Source organism: Delphinapterus leucas, chromosome 20 (genome assembly GCF_059928025.1).
Source record: "Delphinapterus leucas isolate spDelLeu-1000000601 "Yukka" chromosome 20, BTC_Dleu_Yukka2, whole genome shotgun sequence".
NCBI lineage: Eukaryota > Metazoa > Chordata > Mammalia > Artiodactyla > Monodontidae > Delphinapterus > Delphinapterus leucas.
Window position 1 is genome coordinate 58,774,713 of NC_143148.1, and position 13,472 is coordinate 58,788,184.

The following is a 13,472-nucleotide window of genomic DNA, read 5'->3' on the forward strand; positions in this document are numbered from 1 at the left end:
ACCACTCAGCAAGAGAAAGGAATGAACAACACCTGGATGGACCTCCAGGGAATTTTTCTGGGTGAAAAAAGAGCCAGTCCCAAGGTTATATCCTGAATGAGTACATATATATGACATTTTTGAAATGACAGAATTTTAGAAATAGAGAAAGGTTAGTGGTTGCCAGCGGGTAGAGAAGGGGTGGAGGATGGGGCAGGAAGGAGGTCGGCATGGTTATAAAAGGTCAACAGGAGGGGTCCTTGTGGTGATGAAGCTATTCAGTATCTTGTCCAGCTACAAAATTTGGACAGAACGTGCAGGGCAGCCATGCAAGGCCCGTGGATAGTAAAGAGCAGGCAGATTAAGAGAAAATTTCAAAATATCACCAAACTAGCAGAAAGTCTCCCATTTTTTTCTCCAGTATCCCCTGTATGGGCTCACAGTGGCCTCAAACCTGGACACAGGTACCAGGCTCAGGGAGAGACAGAGAGACCGAGAGACAGGTCTGGGGGAAAAAACACAAGCCCTCCAGAAGGGGGAAGAGACACAGGAGGGAAATCTTGTTTCAATTTTTATTTTCTTCTGTTCTCTTGCACTCAGTCCTCAGACATTCCCGGGGCATAGGTAATGACAGCAGCCACAGCAGTGACCCATGGCCCCTACTTGAGAGGGAGCAGAACCTTCCTCACTGATCAGAAAAGCTGTGGTCCACGTCTCTGTCTCCCAATCTGGATGCGGGCACAGCTATCAACTGTGCGCAGCAGAGCAGAGTAACTCAAGTCCCAGCTCTCTGAAGGGAGGACCCACAGCGAGTCCAGGGAACCAGAAATCACTAAGGAGCCCACAGAGTGGGAGGAGGCAAGGAAAGGGACCCTTTAAAGCTGTGCATGAGCTCCTGGGCTCACCCCTAAGCTGCATGCACGTGCACGTGCCTGACCCTGAACAGCATACCTAAGACTTTGAGAACTGAACACAGAACAAACCATCATCCAGATCCAAGACTGGCCACTGGGTGGTGCACACGCAGGGCAGCTCTGACCAGCATGGCAGAGCTTTTGGAAACCGACCTTCCGTCAGGACCACAGCTGGCAGGAGGCTGGTGGGAACTTGCTGAACGGGTCAAATGCCCGATCAAACAAAACTAAAGTCCTCTGTGGCATTTAAACAAGATCTAGAGCCTCATAATATAATATTCAAAATGTCTGTAATACAGATGAAAGTGACTTAGCATTTGAAAAAACAGAAAAATCTCAACTTTTACCATCAAAGACAAGGACCAGACCCCCATACCTTGATGACGCAGATGTTAGAACAATCAAAAAGACTCAGAACTAGCTATTATAAAAATGCTCCAGGAAGTAAGGGCAAACACTCTTAAACTGAACGCAAGGATAGGAAGTCTCAGCAAAGAAAGAGAATATAAAGAAGAAGCAAATTGAAATTTTAGAACTCAAAAGTACAATAACCAAAATGTTAAAGCTCACCAGATGGGCTCAATAACAATATCGAGACAGCAGAGGAATGAATCATTGAGTATGAGGACAGATTATCAGAAAGTATCCAATCTGAAAGACAAAAAAAAAAAAAAAAGGAAAGGAAAAGAATTCTAAGAACAGAAAAAAACAAATGAACAGGAACTCATGGACCTGAACCAGAAGGTCTAACATTCATGTCCTAGGAATCCCAGAAGGAAAGGAGAAAGAAAAAATGCAGTGCAGAAAAATATCTAAGAAAATAATAGCTGAAAACTTCTCAAATTTATCAAAAAGTGAAACCTACAGATTCAAGAAGCTCAGTGAATCCCCAAAAGGAGACACTCAAAGAAACCCATGCCTAGATACACTATCATCAAAATAATCAAAGCAGAAGACAAAGAAAAGTATCTTGAATGCAGCCAGAGAAAAACAACACATTACTTACAGGAAAACAATGAAGCAAAACCCAACAGAACTAAAAGGAGAAGCAAATCCACAACTACAGTTAGAGAGTTCAACACTCATCTCTTTGTTCAAGGAAACAAACAGACGAAATCAGCAATGATATGGATGAACTGACAACACCATCAAGCAATTGGATCTAATTTATAAAACACCACCAATAGCAAAATGCACGTTTTTTTTCAAGTGCACACAGAACACAAAGATCAACAACCACTTCCTGGGTCATAAAACAAACCTTAACAAATTTACAAGAACTGAAACCATACAAAGTATGTTTTCTGATAATAATGAAATTAAACTAGAAATCGATTACAGAATGATAACAGGATATCCAAAAACTTGAAAACTAAAACATGTCTAAATAATTGATAAGTCAAAGAGTTCTCAAGGAAAATTAGAAAATATTTTTAATTGAATGAGAATGAAACTACGATGTAACAAAACTTGCAGAATCCAGCTAAAGCAGTGCTGAGAGAGAAATTTTTATCATTAAATGCTTATTTTAAGAAAGAAGAAAGGGCTTAACCCAATGATCTAAGTTTCCATCATTAGAAAGTAGAAGAGCAAAATAAACCAAAGTAAGCAGAAAAAATATATAATAAAGAATAGAAATAAGTGAAATTGAAAAGAGAAAATAGGGAAAAATCAGTGAAATGAAAAACTGGTTTTTCAAAATAATAAAATTGATAAAACTCTAGCAAGAATGACAAATAAAAAAAAGAAGACACAAGCTATTAATACCAGGAACACAAGAAAGCATATCATTACAGACCCTCAAACATCAACGGTGCAATAAAGGAATACCATAAACAACTCTATGCCAACACATCTGACAATTTAGATTAAATGGGAAAATTCCACAAAAACTAGAAACTAACAAAATTCACCCAAGATGAAATAGATAATATGAATAGTTTGATAACCATTTTTAAAAATTGAATTCATAGTTTAAGATCTTTTAAAAACAAAGTTTCCAGGTCCAGGTAGTCAAACTGATGAATTCTACCAAACATTTAAAGAAGAAATAACACCATTCTATACAATTTCTTCCAGAAAAGAGGAAAGGAGGAAATGCTTACCAGTTAATTTTATGAGGCTGGTACCTGATACCAAAACCAAAACCCTGATACCAAAACCAAAGATAGTACAAGCTAAAATATTTTAAAAGCTACAGACCAATATCTTTCATGAACATAAGCACAAAAATCCTTAACAAAATACTAGAAAATTGAATCTATCAATATATAGAAGGAATAATACACCACAACCTAGTATAGTTTACCCCAGGAATGCAAGGCTAGTTCACTATTCAAAACTTAATCAGTGTAATCTACCATATTAACAGTCTGAAGAAAATCCATATGATCATGTGCATTGATACAGACAAATCATTTGACAAAATTCAATATCCACCAATGATTTTTTTAAAACTCTCTAAAAACTAGAAATACAAGAGAACTTCCTCAATCTAATAAAGGGAATCTACCAAAAAAGAAAAAAATTCCTACAGTCAGTATCATACTTATGATGATGAAAGACTTTTCTCCTAAGATTGGGAATTAGGCAAGAATATCTATTCTCAACACTCATGTTGAACATCATCCTGGAAGTCTCAGCCAGTGCAATAAGACAAGACAAAGCAATAAAAGATACACAAATCGGGTGGAGAAAAAGGAACCCTCCTACACTGTTGGTGGGAATGTAAATTGGTACAGCCACTATGGAGAACAGTATGGAGGTTCCTTAAAAAACAAAAAATAGAGTTACTGTATGATCCAGTAATCCCACTCCTGGGCATATATCCAAAGAAAACTATAATTCAAAAAGATACATGCACCCCAGTATTCATTGCAGCGCTATCTGCAATAGCCAAGACATGGAAGCAACCTAAATGTCCACAGACAGATGAACGGATAAAGAATATGTTTTATATATACACAATGGAATATTACTCAGCCATAAAAAAGAATGAAATAATGCCATTTGCAGCAACATGGAGGGACCTAGAGATTATCATACTAGTGAAGTAAGTCAGACAGAGAAAGACAAATACCATATGGTACCACTTATATGTGGAATCTAACAAAATGATACAAGTGAACTTATTTACAAAACAGAAATAGACCCAAAGACATAGAAAACAAACTTATGGTTACCAAAGGGGAAAAGGGGGGTAATAAATTAGGAATTTGGGATTAACACACTACTATATATAAGACAGATAACCAACAAGCACCTACCGTATAGCACAGGGAACTATACTCAATATTTTGTAATAACCTATAGGGGAAAATAATCTGAAAAATATATATATATATATATATATATATATATATATAAAACTGAATCACTTTTCTGTACACCTTAAACTAACACAACATAAATCAACTTTACTTCAATTTTTAAAAAGGCATACAGGGACTTCCCTGGTGGCACCATGGTTAAGACTCCACGCTCCCAATGCAGGGGGCCCAGGTTCGATCCCTGGTCAGGGAACTAGATCCCACATGCATGCAACAACTCAGAGCTCACATGCCACAACTAAGGAGCCCTCCTGCCACAACTAAGACCCAGTGCAACCAAATTAATTAGTTAATTAATTAAATTTTTTAAAAAATGGCATACAAATAAGAAAGAAAGAAAACTCTCCCTATTCACAGGATGGCTAAAATAAAAAGTCTAACCACACCAAGTATTGGCAAGAACATGGAGAAACTGGAACTCTCCTACACTGCTGGTGGGAATGTAAAATGATGCAACCACTCTGGAAAACAATCTGGCAGTTTCTCAAAAATGTAAACATTCATCTACGATATGATCCAACAATACCGCTCCTAGGTATTTTCCTGAGAGAAAGGAAAACACATGTCCACACAAAGACATATACACAAATGTTAACAGCAGCTTTATTTGTAATAGCCCCCAGCTGGAAACAACATAAATATTCATCAGTAGATGAAAGGAAAAACTATGATAAATTCATACATTGGAATATTAATCAATGATAAAAAGAAAGAATTACTGATGCATGCTACAACATGCACCAATCTTGAAATAATCATGCTGAGTGAAGCAAGCCAGTCAAAAAACAAACACATTAATATAAATCTAGGAAGTTCATATTGCCATTGACAGAAAGTGGATCAGGAGTTGCCTGAGAATGAGGTAAGGGGAGGGTGAGAGGAATCACAAAGGACACTAGGAAACTTTGGGGGAGAGGGAGTACCAATGACATTTTCATTATTTTGATTTTGGTAAAGGTTTCATAGTTGGATATGTATGTCAAAACATCAGATTCTATTATTTAAATGTATACAGTTCCTTGTATGTCAATTATACTCAAAGATTTTTTTTTTTAACTCAACAGGCAGAAAACAAACAACCCAATTAAAAATGAACAAAAGGCTGTAACTGATACTTAGCCAAAGAGGGTACAGGGATAACAAATAAACACATGACAAGAAGTCTAACATCATTAGCCATCAGGGAAACGCAAATCAAGATCACGATGAGATACCACTACACACTCACTAAAACAGTTAAAACTAAAAATACTCACAATGCCGAGTGCTGGTGAGGATGCACAGAGGTGAGAACTCTCATCCTTTGCTGTGGAAGTGTACAGTGACGCAGCCACTCTGGAAAACAGTTTGGCAGTTACTTAAAAACGTAAACATTCACCTACCATATGACCCAGCAATCTCACTCCTGGTATTTACCCAAGAGAAATAAAGACATGTTTACACAAAAACCTGTACACAAATGTTAACAGCAGCTTCGTTCATAATCGCCAAAATCTGGAAACAATCCAGAAGTCCTTCAACTGGCGAACGATAAACAAATCACGGTCCATCCAAACCATGGAATACCACTCAGAAAGAAAAAAGAGGAGCCACTGATACATGCAACGGCTTGGCTGGATCTCAAAGGCATTGTGCTGAGTGAAAGAAGCCAGGCTCTAAGATTCCATTCTCTATGAGTCCACTGATATGACACTCTGGAGAGGACAAAACTGTCGTGATGGGGACTGGCCAGGAGTTTCCAGGGGCTGGTGACGAGGGAGGGTGTGACTGCGCAGGGTGCGTGAAGGAGATCTTTGGAGTGGTGCGGCGGCCCTGCATCTTGACTGCAATGATGATGACACAAACCTATGCATGCGTTAACACGCACAGGACCACACAGCAAAGGGAAAGTCAATCTTAGCGTACGTTCACTTAAAAAATAAAAAGGTAGGAAGGAGTGATGGGTGTTAGAGCTCTGTGGTCCCCCACCCTAGACCCTGTGTTAATGAAGAAAAACATCTCCGAAACCATGTGACTCCAATCAGAGCAGTAGGACCCTGGCTCTGCATCGGTTGGTGTCCAGGGAAGGGGGACAGATCCGCCCCGTGCGAAATGGAGAAAATTCACATTTGTTGGAAATCGCATAACCATGATTCTCCCACTCAGCCCATTTAGTCCTGAACCTAGAATGAGGTAATTATGCAGCCCAAGGAATCTTAACAGCATGGAGGAGAAACCCTAGCAAAGCCAGTGAGGGGGAAGTTCTACCAGAAACAGGAAATTTGAGCCTGACCAGAGGTCTCAGGGCTTCGCTCCCTCCCGCGATTGTGAGTTCTCAGCCAAGGCACTGTTAACCCTAAGGCGGCTCCGAGACTCCAAGTCTGCAGCAAACGTGCTTCTAAGGCAGACTTCGGAGTAAATCCCCACACATCGCTTGTCCTCAGCCCGCCACAGTGGTAAGATGGGTCTCGATGTACAGACTGACCACACGCACTGCAGGACATTTGTATTCCTGGCCCCTCCCCATCACTGTCAGAGCCAAAAGTTCCATCCCCGTGTTTGTCCAAACAACCCTTGGGCGGTGCCTCTGCTTGAGTGGCCGGAAAAACAAAGGGATGTTGAGTTGGAAAAAACTGCTCTCTTCACCCTGATTGGAAGAGTGTCCCTAGGGCCCAGGGGACAACACAATTTCACGCAACGAGATGAAAAATCTTAATGTACAAACACCCTCAGTAGTTTTAGTCCCCTGTCTGTGAGAAAGGATGCCAGTTCTGACCACATAACCCCTCCCTTCCTCAGTACCCTTTGAGGAGTGGTCTGTGACCCTCAGACTGAACCGCATTAAGGTTAAAGCCTTCAGCAGGGCTACATCTGGACCACAGAACTTGTGGTTCAGACCATCAGCAAGGCAGCCTGAGGTCAAATAGAATGCCCTGGATTTGGAAACAGAAAACCTAAGTCCAAGCCTGGACCTCACTGCCTCACCTCTCTGAGCCTCAGTGTCCTCATCTGTAAAATGGGGATAACAGGACAAGCTCTTTCCCACGTCACAATGCTTCACACATTCTGTTCCCTCTTTCTGTGGATGCTCTTCCCAGGCTCTCACAGCTGTTTCCTTCCTGTCCCAGAAGTTTTCTTGCAAAATGCCACCTCCTCAGAGGCACTTTCTCATCCAAAGTAAACTCCAACCCCAGTCACGTTGTATCACAGTGTCCTGTTGAATTCTACCAGGCATTTGTCACTACTTGGATCGTCTCTGTCCTCTCTAGGCCGTCGTTCTCTTCCAGACGAGAATGCAAACACCAGGGAAGCAGAATCCTGGTCGTCTCACCTCCCCTCTATACACCAGGACCCAATACACAGCACACGCACACTGCATTTTGGTTGGATGAGTGATGATTCCCCAATTTCCAGGGTCGCTTCAGGGTCAGGGGAGCCTGGGCAAGCAAGTACTCTGCACCTCAGAGTTGGTGGGTCTCACTAAGTAGACCTCTGAGACACCCACTCACATGCTCCCTAGGAAACCAAGAGCAGGAGTTTGGTGTAAAAAGCCTCAAATCATAAGATTCGGAATGCTGCATTTCACCAGCTTGCCAGAGTACAATTTTGCTAGGAAATAAAAATACATAATATTGCCACAAAATTCAGAACCAGTAAGAGTCCCAGTTTACTAGCCAGACCAGATGCATCTCTCCCTCTGTGTCAGTTATGTTCACCAAACATTCAGGAATCGACTTACAACATTCTTTCAAAGCAGGAACCCAGCCGAGGACTCCACACTGGAACTTAAATTACATTTGGACGCTAAGCTTAGCACCTAAAATAAAACTGAACTTCTCCATGGCGTCTCAACACCCCACCCTCCCAAGGCTGATCCATCAGCTGACATTTAAGTTAGGAGAGCAGGGTCTGCACTTTGTAGCAGTCAGACCCCAGGGGCATCACCCACCCTCACAGTGCCTCAAATTTCCTCATCAGTGAAATGGGGATAATACTCACTACATAAATAGATAAATGAACACCAATCCTTACAACAGCATTAGCCCATGGTAGGCACTCAATAAACATTCCTTGTGATCAGTATTCCTCGCTGGGAGGCTTTGAGCAAGCCATTTCACTTTTTGAGCCTCATTTTCTAGTCTGCAAAGTGGGTACAGAAATCCTTTCCTGCTTGCAAGGCTGCTGAGACAGTCAAATTAGATCACTTCCAAGAATGTGCTAGTTCCCCAGGGTTGCGTGGTCTCCCCTTGCTGACTGAGGGGAATTAGAGAGAGGCTAACGAGGTTTTAAAAGCATTTCTTCTCTAAGCAAAACCTGTGGGGATGAAAATCCTTTCCTGACCTTTTAATCAGAGCTATGAACCAAGCTATGAACCAAGCTATGAACCAAGCTATGAACCAAGTGCTAGGGGAAAAGGGGGAGGGAGTGGGGACTATGTGGGGAGTGGGGAGTGGGGACTATGATAGTCATTGGCATGGGGGTACCAGGACAGCAAGATGGAGTGGTGGCTAGAGGTGCAGGCTCCAGGCCAGCTGCTGTAAGAGGGAGGAAAAGGGCAGTGGGGCTGGAGATCTAGAGGGTCTAGCTGCACAGCACCACAGCTAGCCCCAGATGGCACCCCTGTGCAAATTTGAAAAAGATATCCCTTCCCCAAGATACTTTGCTGCCACTTTCTGCAAAACTGACACAATAAATATACAAATCTACAATGACTATTACGTGAGTGGTGCCTTGGATTGTGCAGTATACAACCTATACAACTGTACTTAACAGCCCGAGGAGCCCATGCACCCAGTAAGGCTTAAGGAAATCAGCTGAGCACAGATATGCGGATTGTAAACGGTTACAAAACAGAACATGGAAAAGAACCTCAGCAGATGTGGAGAAACAGGAACCTTTATACATTACTGGTGGGGATGTAAAATGACTCAGTCACTGTGGAAAACAGTTTGGCAGTCCCTCAGAAAGTTAAACATAGAAATACCACATAACCAGTAACTCACTCCTAGGTATATACCCAAAAAGAATTGAAACAAAAAGTTGTACACAAATGTTCATGGCAGCATTATTGACAGTAGCTAGAAGGTGGCAACAGCCCAAATGTCCATTAGCAGAATGGATACATAAAATGTGATTTATCCACACAATAATAGTAATCAGTCATAAAAAAGAATGACACATGCTACGATGTGGATTAGCCTCGAAAACATTATGCTGACAGAAGCCCATCACAAACAGCAGCATGATTCCATTATACGAACTGTCCAGAAGAGGTAAATCAAATCCACAGACATAGAAAGCAGACTAGTGATCGCCAGAGCCTGGGGAGAGGAGCAAACAGGGAGTGGCTCTTTAAAGGTACTGGGTCTCGGGCTTCCCTGGTGGCGCAGTGGTTGGGAGTCGGCCTGCCGATGTGGGGGACGCGGGTTCGTGCCCCGGTCCAGGAGGATCCCGCATGCGGCTGGGCCCGAGAGCCATGGCCGCTGGGCCTGCACGTCCGGGGCCTGTGCTCCGCGACGGGAGAGGCCTCAACAGTGAGAGGCCCGCGTACCGCAAAAAAAAAAAAAAAAAAAAAAAGGTACTGGGTCTCCTTTTGGGGTGACAAAAGCATTTCAGAACTAGATAGAGGTGATGACTGTACAACAGTGAATGTACAAAATTCCACTGAATTTAACACTTTAAGATGGTTAATTTTGTGTAATGTGAGCATCACCTCAATTTTCAAAATCCCTCAGCAGTTACATTTAATAAAAGCCAACAAGGACAGAGAACGACACACAGACCAGGTGCCCACCCCTTATGCTAAAAGGACACATAATCCCTGTCATGAACTTAGATCCCCTTGGGAAAGAGAAGAGAAGGGATGCAGAGGAAACTGACTCTCCAACATGAGAGTCTTAAACTCGGTGTGACCGAGTTCCTTGGAACCGGCACATTGGATCTTCCAGCACTCAGTAGAAACGGGATCTCAAGAGAGAAGTTTGATTATAGAGAAACAGGGAAAGGCACAGCTGTGCACACCAGATTCGAAAATGTGAAAGTCAAAATCTACACTCGGAGTAGAATCCTGTTATCATTCCCATCGCACGGACAAGCTCACCAAGACCTGGGGAAGCTAAACCACCTTGCCCAGGAGACACAGCTAATACCTAACAGGCGAACCCAGGCAGCCTAATCCTAGAGCCCCAGTCTGGACCCACTCCCTCTACCACCTCCCACATGAAAAGAGGTCATCAGGCTAAAAAGGCTGTCAGAGCAAAGGAGCAGAGGGTTAAAACAGAATGCATGCTTCTGGGAGTACGCAAAGCTTGATCTTGGAGATGATGACGGTGATGACGATGCCGATTACGAGGACAATGGTGGTGATGGTGACAATGTTGGTGGTGGTGGTGATGATGGTGACAATGTCGGTGGTGGTGGTGATGATGGTGACAATGTCGGTGGTGATGGTGACAATGTCGGTGGTGATGGTGACGATGTCGGTGGTGGTGGTGACGATGGTGACAATGTTGGTGGTGGTGGTGACAATGGTGACAATGTCGGTGGTGGTGGTGACAATGGTGACAATGTCGGTGGTGGTGGTGACGACAGAGATTGGAATAGTGTGCACAGCACAGGACAGTCTTAGTGATTTACTCAGGAAAAGTATTTAAAATCCTTTGTATAATTTCTGGCATACAATAAAGCCCTCAGTGAATGCCATCTTTTGTGACTCCTGTCGTTATCATTATAAACCTCTGGTTTTAAATGACTTGTGAGCCATTTTAAGTAGATTTTTAAGCACCCCTCAACCTGTGACCTGTATTCATTAAGACTTGAGGCCCATCTCAAGCTGGCTCATGCCAATCGGGATTACTTGCTTCTCCTAACTAGAGAGTCTGTGCTGCAGTTAATACGGACGAGGCTCACACAGTGCTCCCAGGTCCTGGTCTCCCTCCTTCCCTCTGCTGTTTTCCTCTGCTCCGGGTTTCATTTTGGGTAGGTTCTCCCACAGGGATGGCAAGGAGCTTCAGGCAGCCTCAAGTCCAAATCATCACAGCTTGACAATCCCAGGGCAAACGGAGCGTCTCCTTTGCAGTGTTCCAGCAGAACACTCCTGGAGGGCTCTCACTAGATACATTTGGGTCATACGACATCTCCGAATCAGTCACTGTGGTCAGAAAGGGTGGAAAGGGTATTCTCACTGCTGAGCCCAGGTCCTATGCTCCCCCAGTCAAGTGGACCGGGGGTGGAGGGAAGGTGATTGATTCCTTGAAGGGGAACGAAGGGGAGATGGGTGCAGAGTGGGCAAAATCAGCAGATAGCCACTGCATGCCCAGGGCATTGGGAGGTCCAGGCGTGGACAGCTTGCTCCTTAGGGGAAGCATCCATTCAGCTGGCATCTACTGAGGGCTTGCATGCACCAAGCAAGTGGACCATTTCCTGCAGATCTGGAGAAGCTGGCCTCTTACCGGGGTCCACTGCAGCTGTGGACGAGAGAAGACACTGCCTCCCTGGCCCTTCCATTACAAGAAAGGGTTAAAATCTTGGGGAGGAGCCTCCCCATTTGGGCAGCCCGATGGGGGGGAGGGAGCCCACCCACAGGCTTCCTGCAGGGGAGGGAAAGACTGGGTGGCCTGAGGCAAGGTATGCTGGGGTAGGCCTGCTTACTCAGAAAGCCCAGAGGCAGCAGATCCTGGGTCAGAGTTTAGCTCCGGAGAGCCACGAGAGCCGCCCCGCCGGGTTGAGTTCATTGTCCTTAACTGATATCATGATGCATCTTCTGGAGAAGAAAGAAATGATCTCCCAGGAATGCATGTAAAGATGGTCTACGGGGTGTTTCTGGGATTAGGCGGGCGACAGGAGCTGCAGGATTGAAAGTGGTGTGTGTGGCGGAGAGCGAATGAGTGTGTGAGCGCGTGTGGTGTACAAGGAGGAGGAGGAGTGCAGGGACCTCCACTGTCTTAGCCACTAACCCCCTAAGCCAGTTAGGGTCACAGTGAACCTCCCCTGAGTGCTGGGCACAGAGCCAAGCGTCCTCTGCTGTCGGCAGCTGAGTGAGGCGAGGCGCGGACTAACTCGGCTGCTGTTTCTTAGAGACACTGACTGACCGACGTGGCCAGCGCTGTGGTCTGGGACTCACACCCAAACCTTCTGACTCCGAAACCACCACCTTCCCACTACAGCCCGTGGCCTCCCATCCCCGACAAATGGCTATCTGTGTCTCTTTGTCCAGGCTTGGGAAACTCACTGAATCTGAAGAAAACAACCCTCCAGGCCAGTGGTACAAACTAGGGACCTTTGGGCTGGATTCACCCCTCACGTGGGTTTTGTTGGCCATCACTTTGTTTGGTAAAACTTTGGACTTTATTATCTTCAGGCAGTTCATCGTAGCTCACCACGCCATATTTCCTTACATCCCCAAACGCCAATCATTTCTGTTATCTGCCCTGCTACTCGAGGCCTTTCAGGGAACAGGGAATAACCAGCTGCTGACAGGGCTGTCACACAGGTCTCTGTCAAACTGAGCTGTGACTTCAGCCCTCCAGGACACAGTTCTGCCTCGGTACCCAGAAGATGTCTAGTCCATCCTCCCATGATGGTGAGGGTGATGACAGTGATAGTGAGAAAGGTGGTGATGATGATGTTAAAGAAAAAAACCACTCATGACCCTTGTTAAAATGGTGAGGCAGCCTTTATTCAAGACTGTTGCAATAGGTGTAGGGTCCACCGCAATGAGATTTTGCAGGAGGAAAGAAAGAGAGATTGGACTCAACTCTGAATTCAACAATGAAAAGTGAGAATTTACAGCCAGTGTCAACAGATGGAACATTAATAGTAGGAAGCATCAGGGATGGATGAGGGAGACTCTGGCTACCCAGACCCAACAGGATTCTTGCTGAAGGCAGCCCAGGGGGTCAGACATCAGCAGGGAGCGTGGGGATAAGGAGGTCGGGTGGTCAGAAGTCAAAGGTGGGCGACTCTGGCTAAACCCACTGAGCAGGCTTCTGGCTAAAACTGGGCTCTTGAGGACATGCCCAAGGGTGAGGCCTCGTTGAAAAAGTGCTCAGAGGCGCCTGACTAGAGTCTGGTCAAGGGAGAGCGGGTAAGTGGTGAGTGAGTGACTGGCCCCAAGCCCCACCCTCAACACGTCTGCAGTTGTGCAGCCCAACGCTGCCAGCATGTGCTCATCAAGTCTGACCAAGGCAAAGACAACTTTTGGCTGTGGTTTCATTTCAGTTATAAAGACACATGTTTTGAATTTTGAAACCACTCACAGGCCCTTCTTTCT

General features: G+C 44.4%; 1 protein-coding gene across 1 annotated transcript in view; it reads right to left on the bottom strand.

Moving 5' to 3' along the window:
• The window catches only part of C20H16orf95 (chromosome 20 C16orf95 homolog), a 302,388-nt gene that overhangs the window by 210,960 nt on the left and 77,956 nt on the right, over nt 1–13,472 (bottom strand). Inside the window, exon 7 of the mRNA XM_089903389.1 lies at nt 5,479–5,557. Within this exon, the coding sequence (XP_089759515.1) occupies nt 5,479–5,557 (79 nt within the window). The remainder of the gene's footprint in view (nt 1–5,478; nt 5,558–13,472) is intronic.